Raw genomic sequence first — 26979 nt, 5'->3', positions numbered from 1 at the left:
GTCATACGTAAATCCCCTTCACAGCTGAGAGGGCGGAAAGAGGTCTTCTAATTCTCAAGCTCGTGTACAGAGGAAAGGCTCACGGCCAGGGGACACTCAGGTAATGGGTCCGAGCCTGGCCAGTGCAAAGGGTGCTGGCCAGACCTCCCTGGACCGAGTACCCCGAGTGTCTTAAAAACAAGGCACCCACGTGGTCTGAAATGTTTTATACCGGAACACCATCACACTGTTGCTGTTAGAGACACGCAGACAGTACGGGATGTTTCAGAAATGGTTTGAGTATTAAAATAAAACAATAGTGGCCCTAACAGTTGCTGTGTGCATGTTAACTGGGAGACAGAGGCAGTGCTCACACCAAGCCTGGCTCCCAGCCCCAGCTCAGTGGGCCTCACCCACAACTGAGCTGCTTGGAAGCAGGACTCTCATGTTATTTACTCCAGCCTGTAAAAGGCCAGAGGACACGGGACTCAAAGGAGACAGCATCTCTTCATCTCTACTGTGAACACGGAGATGCACTTGAACACACTGTGCCCCTGTCTGTATGGAATACACATAAATACAATGAACTTCGTGAGAAACCAGAATCACTTTCAAACTTGGAAAACAGACCTGACATCACTCTACTGAAGGGCTTAAAATCCTGCACCCAGGGAGGGGCTCCCAGGGCTCACGCTCACCTGAGACCGTTCTGCACGACGCGGTTCCGGCAGCTCCTCCAGCAGGAACAGGCATGGTTGCACTCAAAGATCAAGGGCGGCTCCGCCATGTTGAACTCCGGCAGGAGCCGGCCGTCCTGGGGACAGACGTGCAGTCAGGACCGAGCACGGCTCGCCACTCATGCTAAATAAACTGACACCAACACAGTTTTACAAACTAAAAACCTTATCATGAAAAGGATGGTTTCTGGTCAAACTTCGTAGCTGGGTAAGAGCATAAAGTTACATGTTCATGCTTTGGATGGGAAGCATCAAAGCAGGAGTCCACACCTGCCGTGGTCGGCCTCCCTCCTTCTCCCTGGAACTCACTCAGCCTCAGCAAGGCCACCAGCCCATAGGCCTCTCCGCCTCCTTCAAGGGGTCGGTGCCCCCTGGACCACTGCCCACTCTCGGCCTTGCAGCCCACAGGACCACAGCCATGACGGGGACCTGGCCACGGCCAAGCCATCAGGTGACACACCAGGGCCATTCTGAACACTGAGAACTTTCCTCAGAATGCTTGCTCTTGCTCACCTTCGGCACAGCCATGCCTCGCTAAGAACACGCACCCCAGCCCCAGGCCTGTGCCCCTTTCCTTACAAGGTGACTTTGGAGACAACCATCTGCCATGGTCTCCCCTCCAAGCCTGTGTCTCATCTCCACCCCAGGACACCCTGGCTTCCACCCCCACCGATGACCTCTGAACTCTCAACTCCAAGAGCATTTAAGTTTCTTATGTTGGATGCTGGCCTTCAGAGCCCTCTCCTCATCTCCCCAGCTGCCCCAGCCCGGCTGGGCACCGTCCTGGGTCGGAGGGGACTCACCGCACAGCGCGCCCCAGCCGCAGGCTCACCTTGTCGTACCAGCAGCGCATGCTGAGCTGGCCACACATACAGTTGCTGGAAGAGCAGTCGTCGATGCACACGCAGTACTGTGGGGAGACCGTGCGTCACACGGGAGAGCTGTTCTCTGCTCACAGCCTCACGAGTCTCAAAACCACCCCTCTACCTGACACGTGCTTTCTGAAAGCCACGCCCGTGCGGAAGAAAGGTGACTGGCCCTAACGTCTCCATTCTCAGGGACACCGGGGGGTGTGCAGCCCTGAGGAAGAGGGCACGTGGGCAGAAGAGAACACCCAGCCTCTAAGACACTGCCAGCCTGCACAAGGGGCTCTGGAAGAAGAGCCTTCAGGAAGGAGAAGGGGAGAGGGTGGTCAGACACGTGGGGCCATGAGACAGGGACACGTGAAGGAAATCCTGCCAGGCTTGCACTTGAGGCCAGATGCTGCCCAACAGGGAAAGGCAGAGTGCCGAGCCACGGTCCAGCCCTGAGGGCACACATCTCACTTCAGCAGGAGCCAGGCCCCTCAAGGCACAGGACGGGCTCCTCGCTCTAGCGTGGCCCACAAACTACCAATCACCAGGGGATGCTCGGCACTGCCCTGGGGGCTAGGGACCCAACACAGGATACAGGGTCCGTTTTCAGGAAGGATCTTTATCTGCCTTTCAGCTCTTTGGTGGAAGACAACTGCTGTGAGGGCCGGGTCTTCTTGGGGAAACATCCGTGGACCCCGGGCCCCAAAGGCCCACCGCCCCCCTCTCCCCCCCGCACCGCTGACCTGCAAATGGGTGATGTTTCTGTCAATGTTCATGGGGGACGTCACGCAGTTCTGAGAAACGTATTTATAGTTGCTGGGGCACGGCTCATTGTCCACAGCGTTGACACACGGGATGGGGATTCGCTCATAGCCTCGAGCAATGTCTCTGCCGCCGGAAAGGGGGGATGTTACCTTTCGCGGTGACAAGTGACGCCCCAACAGGGCAGCCGCTGAGGGCTGGGCCAGGCACTTTGCTCTCGGGCCGGGGACGCCTCAGCTTGAAGAGAAGCTTTTGTTTCAAACTCTTAAACCCCCACGTGTCACCATTTGCCCCAGAACGGCCTCCTCACCTGCTCACCGTCTTCTCCGTCGGGACAGGCCTGTCGGGGGCTGCGTCCCGCAACGCCCGGCTCATCTGCAGAGCGTCCCACACCTGGGAGTTGAGGCTGGCACACTGCAGGGGCGTCTCTCCCTCTTTGTTTTTCAAGGTGACATCTGAATCCCGAGAAAGAAAGAGGCTAAAAGGAAAAATGTAAGCCAACAAAACATTCAGATCTTAATTTAAAGGCATGAGGATGAGATTTATGAAGTGACTCTAGTCAGTAAAAATAGAGAGTACACCACTCATCTCGAAATTAAGCTTTGCTGACCAGAGCTTCTAGAAAGATCAGCCTGACTCACCAGGAATGCACTCCATTACTCCTTCTCCCACATTTACAATCAAAAGTCACCTCAGTTTTCTCGTCAGGAAGAGCGTGTAAGGAACTAAGGACGGTATCTGAGGTTTCCTGGCTTTCCCACTTAAAAGCACGCTCAAGGATGAACGGGTAAAGCACACCCAGGTGGCCGAGGACACGGTCAGGGGCCGGGAGGCGCTCCGAGGGCCTGATGCGAGTCAGAACCGCACGGTGAGCGGCGGCGCGGTGCTCCGGCCCCCACCGCAGGGCAACCCCTCATCTCTGAGCTCCCACTGGGAGCACAGCGGCTCCCTAGGACCCCAACTGCAGCCACGTGTGAGTGACATGGGGAACAGCTCTGGCGAGTGGCGAGCAGCAGCACCGGCACCTCCACCCCTCCTGAGCAGGGCCGGCCCGTCGCCCCAGACCGGAGGTGCCGGACAATTTGACCTAAGCATTTGGGGATTTTTCACAATGATCCTCCCTGACCCAGAAGGAACCATGCTGACTTCAGTCGCAGACTGGGAGACTCACGCCTCTGCCCGCTTGGAAGGAGTTCCATTCAGACGGCCTCGCCCACCCTGGGAGCCCTGCAGGGGCCACGGCAGCAGAGCCACTCACAGGACGCAGGCGTAGCGGTCCTCCCTGGCGGCGATGTGCAGGGGTGAGTCTCCGTGCACGTTCACGGCATGCAGGTCACACCTGGCGGCCAGCAGGATCTCTGCTATGTCCACGCAGCCAGAGAACGCAGCCCAGTGTAGACAGATGTTCTCCTCCTACACGGACAGACAGCGCAGCGCGCCAAGAGGAGGGCAGAGCACCCGTCTGAGTGCCGAGGGCACTTCCTTTTTTCTTTCATTTTTGTTATGAAAGTAATGCACAGTACTGAATATTTTGGAAATTGAATAAAAAAATCATCTGCAATAAGACCAACCTAAACACAACACATTATTAACATCACATTTGGGAGTACTGTGCTTTATCTCATTTTTAAAATTATAGGGGCGCCTGGGTGGCGCAGTCGGTTAAGCGTCCGACTTCAGCCAGGTCACGATCTCGCGGTCCGTGAGTTCGAGCCCCGCGTCGGGCTCTGGGCTGATGGCTCAGAGCCTGGAGCCTGTTTCCGATTCTGTGTCTCCCTCTCTCTCTGCCCCTCGCCCGTTCATGCTCTGTCTCTCTCTGTCCCAAAAATAAATAAACATTGAAAAAAATAAAAATAAAAATAAAAAAAATAAAATAAAATTATATTCACTTTGGAATAGAAGTACAATCACAAGAGAGGACGATACCTGTGTAAGATTTGAAAAAGACAAAAGTACTCAAATTTGACCGCATTAAAATTTTACTTCCCGAAAACCTCTACAAAATAAAAATTTTAAATCAAATATGAGAAAAAACCATTTGTGCTGTACACAAGATATAAACGATTTTCAATGATCGCAGCAAGTTTACTAGGGCACCACACCATAGTTCTGAAAACAAACATGAGAGGGAGAAAACCGGAGAGCCCGTGCGGAACGTGGTACAGGGAGGGTGCGGCACCGCCGGGAGGAGAGCGGCCTACCACAGGACAGCCCACGACGGCTAGCCGGCCACACTGGGGACAAGCAAGGCGGCCGCCCCGTGCTCACTGCGGGTGGCGAGGCGCGCCCGCGGCCCTGACCGCCCTGCAGCCCGCTGAGCTCACGCGTCACAACTCATGGAGCCTCTCCTCTAGCGAACCTCTTCCTCGGGAACACAAGGAAGTGAAAGTCTGAGTCTTTTTCTTTCTCTGACTTGGACTCAGGGCTTAACCCTCAGAGGTGGCAGAAACATTTATTGCCCTGGAAGCGCTCTCTGCTCCCCCGGCAGAGTGTGCACCGCTCAAGGGTCCCCACCCCTGGGGGACCCCGAGATTCTCACAGGAGCCACCACCAAAGTCAAGCCTGGCTGTTCACTCTGACACCGCCACGGGGGGCTCGGTGGCACCCAGGCAGAGCTCAGCACAGTGCCTGCCCCACTCGGCCCCGTGTCCGCCCTCACGGGGCCGATGTGCTGGCTACGTGACTCTGCACGCCCCATTCCTGGCCCTCTCCTGCCCAGAGGACCCCCTGTAACGCTCCTGGGCTCGCAGACAATCCCCACACTCTGAGTGCATCCAATGCTTTCAGCTCAATGAACTGTAGGAAACATAAAAGTAAAACAGAAACTGTGCGGTCCTCTCAGTTGGCAAATCGCTGCTGGCCCCAGGCACAGGCTTTTCTACAGACTCCTCCGTGGTACTCTGTGAAAAGCCGGGATTTGCCTGGGGCTTCCTTTCCTGGACGTTGTTCTGAGTCGCCTTCCTCCCCTCTGATCTCTCCATCTTCCACACATCTGCAAGCTCCAGAGCAAAATGTGATTTCCTTAGGGACCTCTTTTCTCATTCCTTCATCAGAAGGATCTATGATTTTATAACCAGAATTCCATGCTGAGACTGTCCCTGCCACCAAGGCTCCTCCTAGCATGGGACTATGCAGCCCCAGACTCACAGAGGTCCGCCTGCTGTGTCACAACAGGCCTGACCCACGTATCTGAAGCGATAGACGGCACTCTGTTTCTGGCAAAGACAGAGCCAGAGGGACCAGCTGGACTCACCCGCCCGCCTGAGAGAGCCAAGGAGTCAAAATGTGTGAAATACTGGTTTTCAGATGATGAAGGACTGTATCCCTGAGAAGGGGACAAAAAAGGTGGCCGGGGTTTGCACAGCAGGCTGTGCGGCTGGGAAAGAGGCCTCTGGAGATCTGGACATCCCCACCTTTGACCTCCAGAAGGACACACCACAAAGCCCAGGCATAGAGGGCTCAGTGCCAGTACCCACACAGGAGAGATGAGCAGCCCTGGGCTGAGATCTGCTTGAAGCCACCTAATAAACCTAGAAAGTAAAACCCAAAACAATTAGACTGTTTCCAAGTAACTACACTGCACACACAACAAGACTCAAGACATTTCCAGGAATAAAGAAATTCGTAGCAAGGTAAACTTCATCATGTCTGGCATCCAACCTAAGGTTACAAACAAAACTTTCAGAGCTGACAACTACAGTGTCTGACAGAAACATACTGGAGGAGATTAACAGCATCATAGGGTGTAAAAAGAAAAAAAAAAAGATTACTGAGCTTGAAAACACAGCAAAATTGCAATAAAACCAGCGAAATGGCTTTAAAATCAGCCAAACCGCAATCCTGAGTGAAAAAATTATTTAGGAAAATGAAAAGACCATCGGTGAGCTGTGGAACAATGTCAAACCAGCTGATTAATCACAGAACGGGGACCCTTATGACGTGGGGGTGGGCAGAAAAATTACTGGAAGAAATATGGGCTGAAAAATTTCTAAATCTGACAAAACTCTAACCTTACTAATCCAAGCTCACTATACCCTTACTGACCTTCCATGCACAAACACAAGTAACACAAGACACATCCTAATCCAACTGCCAAAATCTAGTGACAAAGAGAAAATTCAAAAAGCAGCCAAAAGAAAACAGATGTGCCGAACACCGAGAAGTAAGGACAAGGCACCCCGAGAGTCCCCTGTGGTAGACCCCTTGGCGAGGATGCCGGCAGTGTGAGGAAAGCATGGAGAGGAGCTGTGAACCACCTGGCACTTTCTCAGCATTGGGAAAGCACGGCAATGGTGTGAGGACAGGCAGGTGTGGACCCCCGCACATGTGGACAAAAGGACAAAAGTCAATTCTGTGGAGAAAGGAGGACTTTCAGCTACACATCCACACACACACGCACACACACACACAAATACAGAACTTTGATTCACACCTCCTACCATCTATGAAAATGACCACCTGAAACTAAAAACTATTATAAGAAAACATGGGAGAAAGGGATCTGAGGTTAGGCAATGAACTCTTAAAGAGAACACCAAAAACATGACCTATAAATAGAAAATAATTGGGGCGCCTGGGTGGCTCAGTCGGTTGAGCGTCCGACCTTGGCTCAGGTCAAGATCTCACAGTTCGTGAGTTCGAGCCCCGCGTCGGGCTCTGTGCGGACAGCTCAGAGCCTGGAGCCTGCTTCGGATTCTGTGTCTCCCTCTCTCTCTGCCCCTCCCCTGCTCATGCTCTGTCTCTCTCTCCCTCACTCTCAATAAATAAATAAAAATTAAAAAAAAAAAGAAAATAATTGATAAGCCGGACTTTATCAAAATTAAAAACCATCTGCTTACTTGTTAGGGTTTATAAACCATCTGATACAGAGGACCTGTACACAAAATGTACTAAACCCTTCAAAACTGAAGGATACAACAATAAACATCCCACTAAAACATGGGCAACAGATGTGAGCAGACCCCTCCCAGAAGAGGACACAGACTGACCATGCTGAGGCCCGGGGAGGGGGAAGGAGCAGCTCTCGGACACTGGGAAGGGCGTGGCCGCTCCAGAAGCTGGGCGGTGTCCTCACAGACGTGAGCACACACACATCACGGGACCCAGGTGTCACCTGAGGGAAATGACAGCATGTGGCCACGCAAATGTGTGGCCTGCCTGTGTGCGTGTTCACAGCGGCTCCACGTGTGAGAGCCAGACCCAGAAGACCCAAATGTCCATGACCAGGTAAGGGACGAGTGAGCTGATCTGTCCACACGACGGAACACTGACCGCCAGACCAACGCTGCCTGAGCAGCGTCCACACCGCAGGGATCTACCCACGGAACACCAAGCTCACAAAGAACCCCCACGGGACAGAAAGCGGTGCGGGCGGCTGGCTACAAAGCAGCAGGAGGAAACTGGGAAGGAGTGTCATGCACTGGTGTGGCTGTGGTGGACTCTGGGCTCACAAGCATCTATTTCAGGTGTACGTGTCACTGCACACCTGCCACGGTACAGTCTGCCGCTAGCGCAACGATGAAACTGTCAAGGTGAAACGTGGTTCCGTCGTCATATGGCCCGCAGACACGCAATTTGTCAATCCTTCTGACTCCCGAGGACCGCCATCAGCACCAGCACTGACACCCGCTGGACTCTGTGAGGCCGTGTGCTGCCCACACACCCGCACCCCGACCCCAGACAGCTGCACGAGGGGCACCATGCCCAAGGACACACGGCTGCAACTGGCCTAACCACGTCACAAAGCATCAGCAGGGCAGGTCGCGACTGCTCTCTGCTGCGACCACAAGGGACCTCCCCACACCCCTTCCCTTTATCCTCACCTTCCAGTCCCCGGTCCCTTTCAGGCGGTGTCATCGTACTCACACCAGCTCTGAGGACACGAACAGAAACACCCCGTAGCCGAGCCACGCGCTGCAGGTCCAGATCCCGGCCTGCGTGCCACGTTTCTGGGCAGGGTGAGACCCACTCACAGATGCAGGAAAGGGTCCCAATGCTGAGCAGCCACAATGAGAGACCAGGTGGTGCTCGCTGCTCCCACCCCTTCTTCAAGCGGGGGTCTAGAGAGCCCTGTCCCGCTCAGGGTTCAGAACCGGAAAAGGCCACCTGCCTCCCTACCTTGGACGCTCAGGCTCCACGCTGACTTGCACGCTACTGAACGGTGTGCTTGGAACAATCAACTCTTACTGCCAACCTGCTTTCTTATTTCATTATCAGTTTAATGAGTCTGTGGCTAGACTTTATATTTATGGCTTTTGGTGACACTCCGTAACAGTGGACATAGCTCTGCAGGGCACACTGCGTCTGTCTGTCCTGGGAACCCTGTCCCTCTGCCTTGCTCCAGAGCAGGTCCCCAGTGACCTTCCCAGAAATGCCCTCTTAAATTAACTGGAGTTGGGGCGCCTGGATGGCTCCGTCGGCTAAGCGTCCGACTTCGGCTCAGGTCATGATCTCGTGGTTCGTGGGTTTGAGCCCCACGTCAGGCTCTGTGCTGATAGCTCGGAGGCTGGAGCTGCTTCAGATTCTGTGTCTCCTCTTTGTCTCTGCTCCTCCCCCACTTGTGCGTGTGTGCCCTCTCTCTCTCTCTCTAATATAATAACTGAATAAACTTAAAAATACATAGATTAATTAATTAATTAGTTAATTAATTAACCGGAGTTGCCTGCTGACACACAGGCTGCCAGGAGGTTACTCCCACAGGGACTGGTGAGTCTTCGGACCTTGGCCCCAAGCCCCCATTTTCTGAGACCAAACCTGTCCCACGAAACCAGCCTTCAATACCAGCACCTTAGCTCTCGTGGTCTGAGTGCATGGTGGCAACCACAGAAGGAGCCGGCGCTCACACATCTACCTGCACAGGGATGGTGTGCATCCTGGGCTCCTCAATCCAGGTGCGCCTCTAAATAGGCAGGTACCACCCACAGGCAGGTCTCAGGAACCTCTGCCCCTCAATCTATACCCAGCAACTGGCCAACACACAAAACAACCTGAGGAAACCACAGTGGGTCCAGGGGCCACTGAAAACATGGAAAAAGAGGGCAGAGCCTTGGTCAGGTTTCCAAGAAAAAGAACCTTCAGCTGTCAGCTCTGCACGCCCTGGTCTCTCCATCCTCCTCCAGGACCTGCTTAGGACCAGCGAAACCCAGAGACTCACGTTGTCCCGGATGTTGATGTCAGACCCCTTGGAAAGCAGCAGCTTCACGAGCTCCACGTGCTTATACTCAGTGGCCCAAATCATGGGTGTCCAGCCGCCGTCATCCTAATTTCAACAAACAAACAAAACAAAACACAAAGCCCTACAATTCACCACAGCTCCCAGAGACAAGTAACATGAAGAGCAGTCTCACTGAGGACCTATAAGGCAGCCCCAAGAGGCGGGAGCCAGACCAAGTTCCCATTTTCTTGGTGAGGAAACTAAGGCTCCGGGTATAGCCCCAGACATCTCAGTGGGTGCAAGACGGAGCCAGAACCACCCAGTGTGACCCTCACAAACCTCTGCTCTGAGGGGGACAGATGGTTCTGCGGGACCCTGCCCCTCTCCAGCCTGGAGGACAGACACTGCCAGGACAATACCCCGCACACCTGAGTGCATCTGCCTGGATCCCTGGACCAGAAACACTGTTGACCAGACCGACCCTCAGAGACCAGAAGTCTGGTTGGTGGGAAGTGCTGGCCCTAGTGACACAGACCCCGAGGAGGAAGCAAGAGCAGGCTGCCAAGAACTGCGGACGGAAAGCTATCCAAGCCCAGAGACTGACGGAGGCTGTGCGCAGTTCTGGCTTCTTCCTGAAGGGCAGACGGCAGAGAGTCTTCGCAGACTGACCCCATGTGTAGGGTCCACCGTGGTTCTGACCAGTCGGCTTTCTACCACTCCACCCACCCAGGCCTGTCTCTCCTTACTCAGTTGGTCGTGGGTAGTTTTGTTTAAACCAGGAAAAGCAAGTCCTCAGGAAATGCGTATCACGCTGCCAACTCACGGTCTGGTGGCAGAAAGCTCAACCCTCCCCAGCACCTCTCAAACGACTCCCTGCACACCCCCAGCTGCCACATCTCTGGCAGATATGCAGCTTCCATGACTGTAGCGAGGCCCTCCCTGCAGGCTGGCTGTGGGCACCGCCTGGGCACCGGGGACACTGCAGGGACAAGCTGGCCTCGTGGAGCCAGCCCAGCCCAGGAGAGGAAATGTTCAAAACCCAACCAAATGGGAGGTAGAAAATGAAACAGGGTAGGGGTCTAGCCCGTGGACCCTGTGAGAGCAGAGGTGGGCCGTGAGGCACATGGCAGGGAACCACAACTCTAGGCCACTGGGGAGGGTCTCTGTCAGGGTGGCTTGCAGAGAGCTGGGCTGGAGGCAATGACACTCCTAAAAGATGGGGCAGAGCCTGTGATGCCAAGACAGCCTTCCCAGAGCCCAGAGTCATGTGGGAGGAGAGGGGTCTGGGCCCCAACAAGTGGGAGGGAAGCTCCCTCATTTGCTCTCCCGAGTCACTCACTCACTTGACACACACGGGACCTCCTCAGGCCAAGGACTACTCGTCACGCCAAGACCCTGCCCTGGAACGCTGAGAGCCACTAGGTGAGAAGATGGGCACCACGGGAGGGAGGGCACCCGGCATACAGGAGGTCAGGGACCCCACTCAGATGGTGACATGTTCACCCAGGCCAGGAGACTACGGTGGCCCAAGAGGTCACTGCGGGATGAGCTCTCAGAGTAACCAGTGGGCGGCCTGGGGAGGCGGCAGCCAGGGTGAGTGAGGCCAGGCCTTCCGGGGCCTTGCAAGGGGTGCCACAGAAAACAGGCAGGGAGCCAGGACTGCTACAGAGGAGACTGGGGTCTCTGGCCAACCAGCCAGGTAGAGTGTCGGTAAGTGGAGGACGTGGCTTTACCTGACAGTTGACGTCCATTTGTCCATTTGAAAGCAGATACTGAACCACATCATAGTGGCCTTTCTTGGCAGCGAGGTGCAAACAGGTGGAGCCCTCTGCATCCTGCAACACAAATGCCATTTAGATCCAGAGAAATCACATGACTTACAGCGTGCCAGGCCCTGAGCGCGTGGCCACAGTGAACCTTCATTCCCCACAGAGGGGAGGTGCCGTCTAGAACGATAAGGAGCCCAGGCAGAGGAGGGTGGGGTTGTTTTCAGAGGCTGTACCACTGGGGTCCAGACCCCGAGCTTCTGACGCCGAAGGGATGAGGCCTCAGGTGGCCAAGGGCCTTCCACTTGCAGACAGCCTGCAGGCACACATGTGAACCGCTGTCCCTCCCTTTCCTTCACGGTCTGACAGGCGTGGCACACCCCAGGCTTCTCCATGTGGCCAGGTGCGGCGACCTGTCCCTCTGTTCCAACAGGGCCCCTGGGACTGTTTCAAGCCACTGCACTCCTCACACGACCGGAGGGCCACAGTACCCATCAGGACCTCTACAAGAAATGGTTGCCACTGCACGTTTAAAGCAGCGCTAATGAGGCAGTAATCACTGTCTGTACGCCACAGGATTACAAATAATAAACGGCAGGGAAGAGCAGGGGCCCAGAACAGGGGCAAAGCCTGCCCTGCAGCCCCACACACGTCCTGGTGGCTGACTGAGCGCGTTCTGTTTCCTGAGGCTGCTTGGGCACATCTCCCTGTTAGCTTTCAGCTCTGCTTCCTCAGGCATGCTAAATATATCCCATTAATTGAACTACCTCAAAGCAAAACAAGAGCCACCCACCACTGGAGAGGAGAGGTCGGACTCAGGAAGCTCCAGGAGAGACTCGGGGGTTCCGGGAGGGCTGGGGGACCATTCATGCCCCGTTTATACAGCCGGGCTCAGTGCCAACCTGAGGCGGCATCTTTCACAGATGGATCCCTCCTGTGCACGCACCTCAAGGACCCACGCGGACACACTCCCACCGTCTTCTCCTCACGGGCCCCTCTGCTTCTCTCCCCGCCGGCTCCCATCTTTATACTGACCATGTTTCCTTGTTCCCTCTTTCTCTCCGTTTCTAACCCTAAGAGCAGTAATCCTAGATTTTCACATACGTATAATACATACTTCTTATCAAGACTGAAGTTAATCAGTAAACCCACTTTTCTCAAGAAAACCCACACAGTCCAATCCCGTTATTACTGGTGTTTAAAATTTTAATTGTATGATACACACAAAAACGTATGGTTGTTGGCTTTAAAGGCTTGCCTTGTTCTCAAGTGTTCTGTTTGACTTTGTGCTATTTAAAGATGCACTGAGATTGCAAAACTGTCCCCTGTTCACACATCATGGGGGCGGGGGCACACGCCCAGCAACAGGGACGCAGGGGGCGCTGTGGCTCCTCTGGGCGGTCCAACCTTTGAGGACCACCACATCCAAGGGCTACACAACAGGGTCTCAGGCTTGTTTTCAAAAGGCTGAGCGCCTTCCGCGTGTTTGCTGGTTACTCCGACTCCCTCTTCTGAGGACTGCCGCTCATTCCTTGCCTGTTTTTCTTTTGGATTCTTTTATTTGTAGAACTTCCTTATAGTTTTGTATATGAATCCTTTGCAAGTGTGCTGCAAAATCTTCTGGGAGTGTGTAGCCTGCCTTTTGTGAACTTTGTGACATCCTGTTGATTGGAAATTCTTAATTCTAACGCACTTAACTTTACCATTCTTGTACTTTTGTCTTACGATACCTTTCCCTATGCTGCAATCACAAAGATAATCTTTCCTCTTATAGAAGTTTAAAAATTTTTCCTTTTGATTCTCACATTTACCATCTGCATGATATACATTCTCCATCCTTTTTATTTCCAGCTGTGTCTCCAATAACGCAAGCACCCTGCAGCAGCACACAGCTGGTCCTGGTGTGTTCAGTCTTCACACGTGGTGTCACCACGGACAGGGACAGGGCTCCTTGTACCATTGGTGTTTACTCCTCTTCTCCTGCCTGTAGTTATACAAATACTGCTCAGGATCCCATCTTAACGCCTCTACTCGATTTTCGTAAATTGTCCTTAAAGCTGTTATTTCTTTTAAATTATTTTCTTTGTGCTTTCTCTGGGGATGACGATATTATTCTCTTTATCGGTCACCTTGGATTGATACCTACTGCCTCCCACAGCAGAAACGACAGCCTGACAACAGCAGGGCTCCATTCATGGCTCTTGCTTGGTGCTGTTGGTGGCATACATTTTACTTCTAAACTGGTATGAACTGCACCTTGTACAGATATTATTTCTGCTTTAAATAGTCTTTTATCTTCTAGAAATTAAAAAAAAATTTAACGTTTAGAGAGAGAGAGAGAGCACAAGAGAGAGCGAGAGGGAGCGCACGCGTGTATGCAAGCGGGGAAGGAGCAGAGAGAGGGAGACACAGAATCTGGAGCAGGCTCCAGGCTCCGAGTTGTCAGCACAGAGTCCAATGTAGGGCTTGAACCCACGAACCGCGAGATCACAACCCGAGCTGAAACTGGACGCTTAGCCGACTGAGCCACCCAGGCGCCCCTATCTTCTCGGAAATTTAGAGAAAACAACAGTCTTTCCCAGGGGCGGTTCCTGGGCTGACTCCCGGGCTTTCCCAACCCTATTTGGGCAAATGTACCAGTAAATCCTATCAGCTTTTGTTCAACTGGGAATGTTTTATTACACAATTCGTTTGCAGGGGGACTTTTACTGGATGCAGTCTTCTGGACTGACAATTTTTTGAGCTTTCTACCCCATCGTTTCAGATGAGAAGTTGGTGGCTCGCTGTGATGCTGCCCGCCTGCATGTAACGTGCTGTTCCTTAGCTGCTTGTAAGACTTTCTCCATTCTCAGTTGTCGACAGTTTTAACCACACTGTGCTTAGGTGAGGTAGTCTTTGAATTTACCCAGTCTGGGGTTTTTTCAGCTTCTTGGATCTGTAGATTGTTTTCTTACCAAATCTGGTAAGTTTATGACCATTTTTTTCCCAACATAATTTTTTTTCTACCAGGTTCTCTCCTCTTTCTGGGACTCCAATTACACATCAGTTGGAAACTATCCTACAACCTCTTCTTCAGACTGAATAATTTCAATGATCAGTCTTCAACCTCAGTGACCACTTTCTTACACTACACCCAATCTACGGCTAAACTCGTCTACGAGTCACCCACTTCAGATGCCTGCTCCCCTCAAGCCACAGATACTTCTCCAGTCCTTGTCTACAGGCTCTTGCTGCTTCTGTAAAGCCCTGAACACTAACCTCTTGCCTCTGCATTGGTGCTTAGCTTGGGCGCTGGCTCCTGTGAACCCATCGGAGAATGAGGTAAATGCGAGACTCACCCACCCATCATAACACAGAGGATTAATTATAGCTATCTACAGGGGCGCCTGGGTGGCTCAGCTGGTTAAGTGCCTGAGTCTTGATTTCAGCTCAGCTCATCATCTCACAGTTCATGTGTTCAAGCCCCACGTCGGGCTCTGCACTAACAGTGCAGAACCTGCTTGGGATTCTCTCTCTCTCTCTCTCTCTCTCTCTCTCTCTCTCTCTCTCTCTGCCTGTGCCTCACCACTCCCTCTCTCTCAAAATAAACAAACTTAAAAAAATTAAAAAATAATAAAAATAATTTTTAAAAAATATCTATCTATATTTATACACTAGTAGTTTCCAGATTGCAAAACCCACCAAAAATAAAGCAAAAGACTTTATAAACATAAGCTGGAAAAAATATTCATAAGATATGAATAGCTATACACCAAAGTGTTCACTTTAAGACAAGTGAATTAAAATAGTAAAAAAATAAATTTCGTATATCAAACCATTTTCGTATATCAAACTGTTAATTAATATTTTTTAAAAACATCTCTAATAGTCGGCATTGGTAAGAGCAGACAGGAGCGAGTGCTCACATACTCTCGGTGCCCTTCAGAAAAAAATATAAAAAGCCTTAAAAATGACTATATATTTTGATCTAACAATTCCACACCCAGAAATATGTCCTAAAGAAACCAAACATGTACCAAAACTTAGCTAAGAAAACATTTTACTGAAGCACTGTGTATAATGGAAATTCAAAACTAAATATTAGGCAATAAGTAAATCTGACTAAAAACGATACCGTTACGTTACATCACGAAATACAATGACAATATAATATGAAATACAATGCAGCCACCTAAAATAATGTGATAAGGTAATATTTAATGACAGAAAAATAGTGATAATTTGATGGAAAAAGGAAGCTGACAAATTACTATCAACAGTGTAAGTTTTTTGTTGGAAAATTGTGACACTGTGAAAGACCATGAGATCGTTTTTATAGTTTTATCGTGGCTCTAAACAAATACACGTGTAGGTACACAACATAAAACTTGTCATTTTAGTCACCTTTAAGTGTACGAGTCAGTGGTAGCGTGCCACCGTGGGTGCGGACTCTGGAAGGAAGCGTGGGGTCCACTAAGAAGGGACGTCTGCCCCGCCCCGCCCCACCCCACCCCACCCCTGGCCCCGCCCCCGGTATCCTTTAACTTACTTCCAGCGTCTAGATTTGATGACTCTGGGTCCTCACAGGAGTGGATCCTACAGGATGAGTGCTGTGATGGGCTGCTCTCACGCAGCACAACGCTGGTGCTGGGACTTCCTTCCCATTCGCAGCTGAGCGATGACCCACGATGCACACGGACCACTTTTCACTAACCTGTCCCCCTGCAGGGGGACACCTTGGCCGTTTCCACCTTCTCGCTTTGTGAACAATGCTGCTGAGAACATGGGGGAGCAAACACTGATTCATGCACCTGCTTTCAGTTTCTTGATTGGAACAGCTGGATCACATGGTAATCCTATGTTCAAGTTTTTGAGGATCCACCACAGTTTTCCACTCAGCTGCACGATTTTACGTTCCTGCCAGCAGTGCACGAGGGCTCCAGTTTCTCCACAACCTTGCCAGCACTTATTTTCCGTGTTTAGATAACAGCTGCCCGAAGCGGGAGAGGTGACTCACTGTGGTTTTGATTTGCATTTCCCCATGACTGGTGATGATGAATATCTTGTTGTGTGCTAATTGGCCACTTATAGAGCTTCTTTGGAGGAACGCCTATTCAAACTCCTTGCCCATCTTTGAACTGGGTTGGACTTTTGTTATTGGGTGGTAGGAGTTCTTTATATATTCTGGATAGGAATCCCCTATCAAGATTTAGTACTATTTTTACCATCCCGTGAGTTGTCTCTTCACACTTTGGGATAGTATCCTTTGACAAACAAAAATTTTCAATTTTGATGAAGTTTATTTTAATTTTATTGTCTGTGCTTTGGGTGTCACATACAAGAAATCATTGCCATATCCAATGAATGTTGAGAAGATTTTCCTCTATCTTTTCTTCTAAGAGATTTATGGTTTAAGCTCTTACATTTAGATCTTTGATCCATTTTGAGTTAATATCTGAAAACAGTCTAAAGTAAGGGCCCAACTGCATTCCTTTGCATGTGGAGATTCCCTTTTCCTGGTACCATTTGTTAAAAAGATGGCCCTTTCCTCCCACTGAGTGGTCTTGGCCCCCTCCTAAAAAAATCACTTTATCCATCTGAGGGTTCATTTCTGGGCCATTCTGTCTTCACACCAGCACCGCGCTGTGTTGATTACGGTAGCTCTGTAGTAGGTTTTGAAGTCAGGAAGTGTGGGGCCTCCAGCTTTGTTCTTTTGCAGGGTTGTTTTGGCTGTTCAGGGTCCCTTGAGATCCGTAGGAGTTTCAGGACGCGCTTTTCTATTTCTGTGAGAAACTCGTTGGGATTCTGACAGGGATTGCGCTGGATCTGTGGTTCACTCTGGGCGGTACTGGCATTGTGACAATATTCACTCGTCCAACCCATGAACACAGGACATGTTCCCATGTTCGTAAGTCAATTCTTTTATCTCTTTCAGCAATGTTTTGTGGTTTTCAGTCTATAAGTCTTTCGTGTCCTTGGTTAAGTTTATTCCTAGTATTTTACTCTTTTTGATGCTGTTATAAATGGAATTGTTTTCTTAATTTCCTTGTTGGATAACTCATCTCAAGTGTATAAAAATGTAACTGATGTTTCTGTATTAACTTTGTATCTTATAACTTCTCTGAACGCATTTGTTAGTTCTAGATTTTGGATGGGATTTTAGGGTTTTCTACATATAAAATCATACCATTTACGAACAGAGATCATTTTACTTCTTCTTCCCAATTTGTATGCTCTTTTGGAGTGGGGTGTCTAACTGCTCTAAGTTAAAGTCAGAAGAGGAAAAGCGTACAAAATGAAGGAGGCAGAGAGAGGGCACGGCAGACTCCTTACTAGTTGCTGTGACTATCACCAGGCACAGCACCCCCAGTGCTCACTAGTATTCTCCCAAATAGACCCGTGACCACGCAAGGAGAGCAGACAACTGCTTCTGGACTACCAGGTGGACATCTGCCGGCTGCCAATTCCTGAAGCTGCTCCAACGAGGAACCGGCCCCGGCTCAGCTTTATGAGACATTTCGACACAAAACTGGAATGGGATTCAGACCAGGTAGCGTACCTTCGGGTCCACGAGGGCGCCGGCCTTGATGAGGTACTTCACTGCGTCCAAATGGTTGTTTTCTGCCGCCTCCATCAATGGGGTCCTCTGGTCTTCTGAGCAGGTGTCAATGTTCGCGCCCGCCTGGTGACACAGGACAGTTCAGGTGTGGGGGAGCTGCCACGGTAGCCCCCACCTGGCTCACATTCAGACACTTCAGACACTTGCAAGTGCTAAGACCTCGTGAGCTACGTTAAAAAATCATTTCTAATGACCAACTATAACTGAGTCTTCAGAACCGAATTCAAAGACACGATTGTTCTATTATTGCCAAATCTTTAGTTCAAGAAGAGCATTTTCAGGGCCCCTGGGTGGCTCAGTCGGTTGTGTCTGACTTCAGCTCATGGGTTCGAGGCCCAAGTTGGGCTCTGTGCTGACAGCTCAGAGCCTGGAGCCTGCCTCGGATTCTGTGTCTCCCTCTCTTCCCTGCTCGTGCTCTGTCTCTCTCTCTCACACACACAAATAAACATTTAAAAATTTTAAAAAAGAGCATTTTCATTTCCAACCAATTTGACAGAAAATGTTTAAAGCACGTTAGTGACAACACCTTTAGAAATTAAAAAGAAGTGAAAACCTTCTAAAGTAGGCAAAGAAGGGATGTGGAAGGGACCACTCAGTGGGGCTGGGCCAGGAGGCAGGCCGTCACCTGGCCTACAATGACCAAAGGACACTCTGGTTCAGTGACCTCTTTCTCTGGCTGTTTTAAGGCTTCCCAAACAAAATAAGCAGAACCAAAACTGATCTCCAGTAGTATGTATTCTGAAGCAATTTCTAATTCTCCCAATAGAGCATGTACTTGGAAAACTAATGAGCTAGCAAGTACACGTAGATAAACTTCAGTCTGTGTGAAACTTAAGCCCCCAACTTTAAAATAGGTCGTGTGCTAGAAGCAAATCAGCTATCTCACAACTGAAACCTTTCTTCCCCATGGGGGAAAAACCTCCATCTTCTTAAACTGACATACCAAAAGCTAGTATTTAGTTTATAAAATACTTATTAGGAGAAGGCTAAGAATAATATTGTTTTTGCTGTTAGCAATTAAAAACAAAAATAACAAAATGAGTGGGGCGCCTGGGTGGCTCAGTTAAGTGCTCGACTTCAGCTCAGGTCATGTCTCACAGTTTGTGAGTTTGGGGTCTGTGTTGAGCTCTGTGCTGACAGCTCAGAGCCTGGAACCTGCTTCAGATTCTGTGTCTCCCTCTCTCTCTGCCCCTCCCCCACTCCCGTTCTGTCTCTCTCTTTCGAAAATAAACATTAGAAAAAAAATTTTTTTAAATGAGTTAAGAAATTTTTAAATAGACCCAGAGTGTTGCACAGGGAAACCAGCGAGCTGAGGTGACTCAGGGAGCCTCGAAGGAGACTTCTGCCAAATTCCAGAGGGCAGGATGGGGCTGTTGGCCACAAGCAGAGTTGAAAGTCAGGGGTCAGAGGACCAGGCCCTCCCTGAGATTTCAGGGGCAGGTCTGAGGACTCACAACTAGTTCCCAGCATGATTGAGCGAAAGGAGGAGCAAAAAGTGACCAAGCCCACACACAAGCACAGAGACCCTCACTGGAACACACAATCCAGAACCAACACCACGCCAGTCAGCCCAGAAAAAAGTGATCATCACCAGGAAAAGGTAGGGAAGACCACGAGACAAAGGGAGGAGACAGAGAAAAGAGAGTCAAACCAGGAGATCCCCACGTGACTGACGGGATTCCCCCAGAGAGAATGGTGAGAACAGGGAAGCAGGTCCCCAGGGAAAAGTTCCAGTCCATCCAGCAGGACGGACTTAGGAGAAGCTCCAGGCCAGACACACCAAGTCCAGGCAGGTCCCAACCCCCACCCCTCTTCCCCAAAAGGCCCCTGTGAGAGCGTGCAGAGTGTTCAAGATCCTGTGTGGGTGTGTGCAGTCCATGGCAGCCCCTAGGCTCAGGGGTCAGTGCAACAGGTGTGGCTCTGTCCTTCCCCTCCGGGCTCTGTGACTGTTAGAACACCCACCTTTCTGTGTTAGAAGACACCTCATAGGCTCATGGCAGTAACACTAACACATGAAGGACAGGGCGACAGGCACCCAGAGCTGGGGAGCAGACGGAGGTGGCCTGTCAGTGGGGACACACACACCTGGACCCAGGACAGGGCAGCTGCTATGAGTGCCCAGTGGCAGGGGTGCCCACACTACGGACGTCCCCAGTGCTGGCACTGGAGCTCTCCGTCTGCGCCCAGCACAGCCGCCCCGAACACACAGCCCCTGAGCTTGGGAGGTGCAGCTGAGGCCAGAGGGGCACACATTTCCTTTCGTTTAACTTTGTCATTTACATTCAAACAGCCACACGTGGCAAGGCACGCCGCACTGCAGAGAACTGGGGCCCAAATGAAATAACTGCTGCTTCCAGTGAGACCCGAGGATGAAAATTAAACAGATGGGAAGGTATCAAAACCACTCTTCAAAGGCGCTTCTGGCTGGGAGAGGACACTTCTCAGACCCCGGCAGGACAGTGGGAGAGGACACTTCTCAGACCCCGGCAGGACAGTAGCCCAGGAGAGACGGCGGTGGCTTTAGTGCTGCTCTGGGGCTGGAGAGAGGGTGCAGAGCCAGAGCCTGCCCGGTGGACACGGTGGGGTGGGAGACACCCCACAAAAGTGGAGTCTCCAGGGAACAACACTCTTGGACTTAGGGCAAACTAGAAAAGCCCGCCTCATATCTTTCCTGGGGAATCTCAAGAAAAGCTCAGGTCCTAAAGGAAGAAAAATACACAAAATCACAGGCTCCCAAGCTCAGAGGGTGAGCAGCCTGGGCCAGTGAATTAAACATCAGACTAAGAATCCAGGCAGGTGGAGCCAAGCCCTACACATCAGGTCAGCCCAGAAGGCCACAGAAAACAACACTAAAAAGGGCTGGTTTTCCACAATAAGTAACATTTTATTTTGCAACAGTTTAAGACCCACAAGAAGCTGCAGACCAGCACAGAGCTCCTGCTCCCACTTGCTTTCCCAGGATGGCACCTCACACGAGGGCAGCAGAGGCAGGCCCGGGGACCAGAGCTCAGGCACACTTCCTCCCTCAGTGGTCACGGGCACAAGGCAGGCTTCTGCCCTTGGACTGAAAGGCAGACACAGAAGAATCCCCACTGTGGGACTCCATGAGCACAAAGCTGAGAGGCAAACACGGGTAAGCCACATGGTTTGCGGGTGCTTGCAAGGTGGTCAAACCAGAGAAGTGCAGAGATGGGGGCTGTCACCATCAGAGCCTGGAGAGCCAGCCCCTCTGGCGGGGGGTAGGCTCTGTTGTGTCCTGACCTCGGGTGAGGTGGGAGCCATTTATGATTATTTATTAACAGGATGCTTATACCATAAGGACTTTTATTTTTTTTAATTTTCAAATGTTTATTTTTGAGACAGAGAGAGACAGATCGTGAGTAGGGGAGGGGCAGAGAAAGAAGGAGACACAGAATCCCAAGGAGGCTCCAGATTCCGAGCTGTCAGCACAGAGCCCGATGCGGGGCTCAAAGTCACAAACTGTGAGATCGTGACCTGAGCGAAGTCAGGCAGTTAACTGACTATGCCACCCAGGCACCCCTACCTTAAGGACCTTTCTGTATGCATCACACATACACGCACTCACACACACACTCTTTAACATAAAAAAAAAAAAAAAAAAAAAAAAAAGGGCCAGGGGCGCCTGGGAGGCTCAGTTGGTTGAGTATCAAACTCTTGATTTTGGCTTAGGTCATGATCTCAAGGTTTGTGAGTTCGAGCCCCAAATCGGGCTCTGCACTGACAGCACGGAGCCTGCTTGGGATTCTCTCTATCCATCTCTGCCCCTCCACGCTTGTGCGTGCTCTCTCTCTCTCTCTCAAAATAAACGAATAAACATTAAAAACGAGAAAAAGATTTCTTTAAAAAAAATTAAAAAAAAAAAAAAAAGGCCAAAGAGAAAACAAGTCCTTTAAAAGGAATGACAAGCTAATTTCTTAAAAAGCAAGCATGGAAACTAGAAGACAGTGGAATCATTCCTTAAACAAAGCAAGAGAAATGAACCAGCAACCTAGAATTCCAAATCCAGGGTAACGTCTCCCAAGAAGCCCTCCATACCAGTCTCCGAGAGTGAGGAGAAGCCTGGGTGGCCCCCTCACTCAACCTCATGCAGCAAACAGGCCCATTGGGGTGACCTGCCCCCACCTCCTGCTTCATCCCTGTCCTACAACAGTCCCACACTGTACTGGGCCTCTAGGCCACCCTCAGAGAAGCATAAGCCACACCCTCTGTGACTCCATAGGACAAGGATGAGAGGACATCCGGTTGGAGTACTGACTCCCAGCCCCCTCCCTCAGAGCACCAGCATCCGAAGCCACTGCCTCGATAGCCATGCCAGCTGCCCTTGACCTCTCTCCAACAGGCTTGCCCTCTGTCAGATTAGCTACTTACCACTGTCACTGCCAAGAACCAACCCTTGTGACCACTTTGGGAGGCCGCCTCGGCTGTCCCCAAGTCCTACCAGGCTTCTCTTGAACTTGCACCCGAGGCCTCCACAGGTCTCCCCGCCGGAGCTCAGCAGGCCAGCGCACCTTCCCTCCCTCGCTCCCCGGCACCTGCAGCTCCCTCTTCTCGCCTGTCTCAAGACCAAGGACACAACACTTGCACACCAGATCACAGAGCGACCTCTGGAGGCGACAAAGAGGAGTATGTAGCCTCCAAGTGAGTGAAGAGAAAGGAAATGAGAAAACTAAAACAAATATCAACCCAAAAGACAGCAACAAAGGAAATTTAAAAAGAAATATTTGAGGGTGCCTGGGTGGCTCAGTCAGCTAAGCGTCCAACTCCTGATTTCAGCTAAGGTCATGATCTCACGGTTTGTGAATTCGAGCTCCAAGTCAGGCTGTCAGCACAGAGGGATTCACTACTTGGGATTCTCTCTCTGCCCCTCCCTGGCTCACTCGCTCTCTCTCTCTCTCAAAAAAGAAAAAATAAATAAATGTTTAAAATTAAATGAATGAATGAATGAATGAATGAATGCCAGAAATTACAGTAAGTATTAGCTAGACCAAAAGTTCCTATTAAAATACCAAGACTCTCACCACTGTTATTCAACACAGTGTTCAAGTCCTACCCTCAGCAATCAGGTAACACAAAGAAATAAAAAGCATCCAAATTAGCAAGGAGGAGGTCAAACTTTCACTCTTCACAGATGACACAATATTGTATATGGAAAACCCAAAAGATTCCACACACACACAAAAAAAAAACACTAAAACTGATCCATGAATTCAGCAAAGCCACAGGATATAAAATCAATGCACAGAAATCAGCTGCATTTCTATACACCAATAAAGAAATAGCAAAAGGGAAATTAAGGAATCAATCCCATTTACAACTGCATCAAAAACTATAAAATACGTAGGAATAAACTCAACCAAAGAGGTGAAAAGTCTATACGCTAAATGCTATAGAAAGCTTATGGAAGAATAAAGACACAGAACAATGGAAAAATATTCCATGCTCCTAGATTAGAAGACCAAGTATTGTTAAAGTGTCGATACTACCCAAAGCAATCTACATATTCGGTGCAATCCCTATCAAAATAACACCAGCATTCTTCACAGAGCTAGAACAAATAATCCTAAAATTTGTACGGAACCAGAAAAGACCCCAAATTAGCCAAAGCAATCCTGAAAAAGAAAACCGAAGCTGGAGGCATCACAATCCTGGACTTCAAGACGTATCACAAAGCTGTAATCATCAAGACAGTATGGTACTGGCACAACAAAAGACACTCAGATCAATGGAACAGAACAGAGAACCCAGAAATGGACCCACAAATGTATGGCCAACTAATCTTGGACGAAGCAGGAATAAAGACAGTCTCCTCAGCAAGTGGTGCTCGGAAAACTGGACACCAAAACGCAGAAAAATGAACCTGAACCACTTTCTTACACCAGACACAAAAATAAACTCAAAATGGATGAAAGACCTAAACATAAGACAGGAAGCCATCAAAATCCTCGAGGAGAAAGCAGGCAAAAGCCTCTTCGACCTCAGCCACAGCAACTTCTTACTCAACACATCTCCAGAGACAAGGGAAACAAAAGCAAAAAGGGAACTATTGGGGCCTCATCAAAATAAAATGCTTTTGCACAGCAAAGAAAACAATCAGCAAAACTAAAAGGCAACCAATGGAATGGGAGAAGATATTTGCAAATGACATATCAGATAAACGATTAGTATCCAAAATCTATAAAAAAACTTACCAAACTTAACACCCGAAAACCAAACAATCCAGTAAAAAAGTGAGAAAAAGAACAGACATTTTTCCAAAGAAGACATCCAGGTGACTAACAGACACATGAAAAAGATGCTCAACATCGCTCATCATCAGGGAAATAAAAATTAAAACCACAACGAGGTACCACCTCACACCTGTCAGAATGGCTAACATTAACACCTCAGGCAACAACAGATGTTGGCGAGGACGCAGAGAAAGAGGAACCCTTTTGCACTGCGGGTGGGAATGCAAACTGGTGCAGCCATTCTGGAAAACAGTATGGAGGTTCCTCAAAAAACTAAAAACAGAACTACCCTAAGACCCAGCAATTGCACGACTAGGTATTTACCCAAGGGATACAGGTGTGCTGTTTCGAAGGGGCACGTGCACCCTCATGTTTATATGTTTATAGCAGCACTATCAACAACAGCCAAAGTATGGAAAGAGCCCACATGTCCATCAACAGATGAATGGAATAAGAAAATATGGTGTATATATATACAATGGAGGATTACTCAGTAACCAAAAAGAATGAAATCTTGCCACTTGCAACTACACGGATGGAACTAGAGGGTGCTATGCTAAGCGAAAATTAGAGAAAGAGAAATATTATATGACTTCACTCATATGTGGAAGATGAACATATGGGAAGGGAAGCAAAAATAATATAAAAGGGGGGCAAAACATAAGAGACTCTTAAATACAAAGAACAAACTGAGGGTTGCTGGAGGGGTTGTGGGTAGGGGGTGGGCTAAATGAGCAAGGGGCATTAAGGACACTTGTTGCAATGAGCACTGGGTGTTATACACAGGGGACGAACCACTGGATTCTACTCCTGAAATCATTATTGCACTATATGCTAACTAACTTGGATGTAAATTAAAAAAAATAGTAAATAATAATAAAATAAAATAAAATACCAAGATCATCACACTGAGTTTTTAACAAATCTACCAACATGCTACTTAAAAAGATACAAAAAAAACAGAGGCTCTTTGGCAAGCCACGAAGCTGGGAAGGGTCTGCAAGAACATTTTCAGGCATTAGGAATCTACCCCAACAGGTGTATCTACTGTAAGATACAAGTGCAAACACCAACGCAGTCGTGTCCTGCCCCGCCCGTGGCTGTCACTTCCATCGGCTCCGGCCAGAACCACCAGGGAACATCCCAGGTGCCCTGGCCGCCAGCACCTCCGGCTCCCACAGAGACATACATGCTCAGGAGACAACCTGTACGTGTGTTCCTCCTGAGACGGCAGCGTCTGTGGGGCACCCGACAGTGACAAGGCAGGGATCCCCCACCAGCATGTTATCACATTAGATATAAGCAAACAGGAATCGGGCATTTGAGGAAAACCTTTCAAAAATAAAGACCAAATGAACAGAGCAGCATAAAACTTCAAAATTCTCATAATATCTTCAAAGAAACAAGGGAAGAACAGAGGTACAAAAAAGGAACTCACAGGGTGCAAGAAAGATCTCAAGATGGGCCTGTACAGATTAAAACTCCCCAGAGGAGCTGGAGGGTGAGGTGGAGAACACTGCCAGCAAGTGGAAGCGAAAATGAAGGAATGGTGCATGGCAGGAAAGGAAGACCAGAGAATTAGTCCATAAGGCCTAACCTGTAAACAGGGGCTGCAGGGGGCACCACTGGGCATGCAGACGGGAAGACAGCACCCAGAAACCCCAGAACAAGGGACAGGAACATATGACGTACTAAATGCCCCAAAGGAGTCAAAAGACTGCTGCATCACAGTGAAATTTCAGACCAGTGGGTTAAAGAAAATTTCCTGAAGCTTCCGGAGATAAAGGATCAGACTGAAAATGTGGTCTCCAGGAGACAGGGAACCAACACAGGGTCAGAAAGGGGGTGTCCCAGAGAAAGAAAGCATGGGAGCACGCAACGGGCTTCCCGGTGACATGGAGACAAGGTGCAGTCTGTTGACAGGGTTAGGAATGAATCAGCAGGAGGCCGAGAGACAACAGAAACACAAAACGATTACCGCTCTCGGACGTGACGTGGCCAGCTCTGAAAGTACTGGCGTGACCACCCAACACAAGATCTCCCCACTCATCTCAGCAACACAGGGACACGACCAAATGAGGAGGACTGGGGGAGGGAGGTGCGCGTGCCTGGGCCAAGCCTTCCCACACTCCAAAGTCAGTAATTAATATTAAAAACTGGCTGCAAAATGGAAACGAAAATAACAAATCAAGAAACAGCTGTACAGCAGCACGTTATTTTCAAACCCAGTGGTAAACGCCAGAGAAACAGCTTCAAGACTGCCAGCAGGGCCAGGGCGTGCCGGGACTGGAGGGACAGAAACACTGGTTTTCTGTTTAGACCATTCAGTGCTGTTTGACTTCCCAGCTCTCACAACTATGAATCTTGCGCAATTTCACTTGACAAAGGCAAGACAGAGCGTGTGGAAGGCTCTGCGGAGAGCCGTGCGTCCGACCTGGATCAGCATGTGGCAGATGTCCACGTGGCCGGCCTCGGCGGCAGCGTGCAATGGGGACCGCTTGTTCTGGTGCTCCATCTTAAAGTTGGGATCAATTCCATCCACTGTGAACACACAGGTTTCACCGGTTATTTCGGGTGCAGCCCCTGGCTCCCAGCACTTCAGGATGCTCATAAAGGCTGGCAAAGATACACGTAGACAACCACCAACGGCCAGCATCGCACAATACCATCCCGTGTCTAGCTAAGGGCAAAGCCAGGCTCCAATTTCACCGCAAGACTCAAAAGAGAGTATGCTAGTTTCACACAAAATTCAACAGGTGGGTCTGTGGTTGGGAGTCACCTAACGTTATAAATCCCTGCCCTCGCTGCTCCTAACCCAGAGGGGCTCCCTTGTGTGTTTTCAAGCACTCTTGCGCTCGGCCTCCCCTGGGCCCGGGCACCTG

At 50.0% G+C, this 26979-nt stretch overlaps 1 protein-coding gene across 8 annotated transcripts in view; it reads right to left on the bottom strand.

Moving 5' to 3' along the window:
- Positions 1–26979, bottom strand: part of EHMT1 (euchromatic histone lysine methyltransferase 1) — a 150900-nt gene that overhangs the window by 9631 nt on the left and 114290 nt on the right. For 6 of the 8 annotated variants that reach the window (XM_030292603.1, XM_030292604.1, XM_030292602.1 and 3 more), the window contains exons 15-23: positions 26532–26638; positions 17790–17912; positions 11219–11320; positions 9486–9590; positions 3591–3745; positions 2643–2810; positions 2314–2458; positions 1549–1626; positions 678–793 (exon numbers count right to left, since the gene is read on the bottom strand). In XM_030292603.1, the coding sequence (XP_030148463.1) occupies positions 678–793; positions 1549–1626; positions 2314–2458; positions 2643–2810; positions 3591–3745; positions 9486–9590; positions 11219–11320; positions 17790–17912; positions 26532–26638 (1099 nt within the window). Of the gene's footprint in view, positions 1–677; positions 850–1548; positions 1627–2313; positions 2459–2642; positions 2811–3590; positions 3746–8154; positions 8281–9485; positions 9591–11218; positions 11321–17789; positions 17913–26531; positions 26639–26979 lie in introns of those variants that run through there. The other 2 variants (XM_030292605.1, XM_030292606.1) reach the window with 2 other exon arrangements.

The sequence above is a fragment of the Lynx canadensis genome, chromosome D4 (genome assembly GCF_007474595.2).
Source record: "Lynx canadensis isolate LIC74 chromosome D4, mLynCan4.pri.v2, whole genome shotgun sequence".
Classification (NCBI taxonomy): domain Eukaryota; kingdom Metazoa; phylum Chordata; class Mammalia; order Carnivora; family Felidae; genus Lynx; species Lynx canadensis.
The sequence above is the reverse complement of the archived record's forward strand: the minus strand, read 5'-3'. Positions and strand labels throughout refer to the sequence as shown.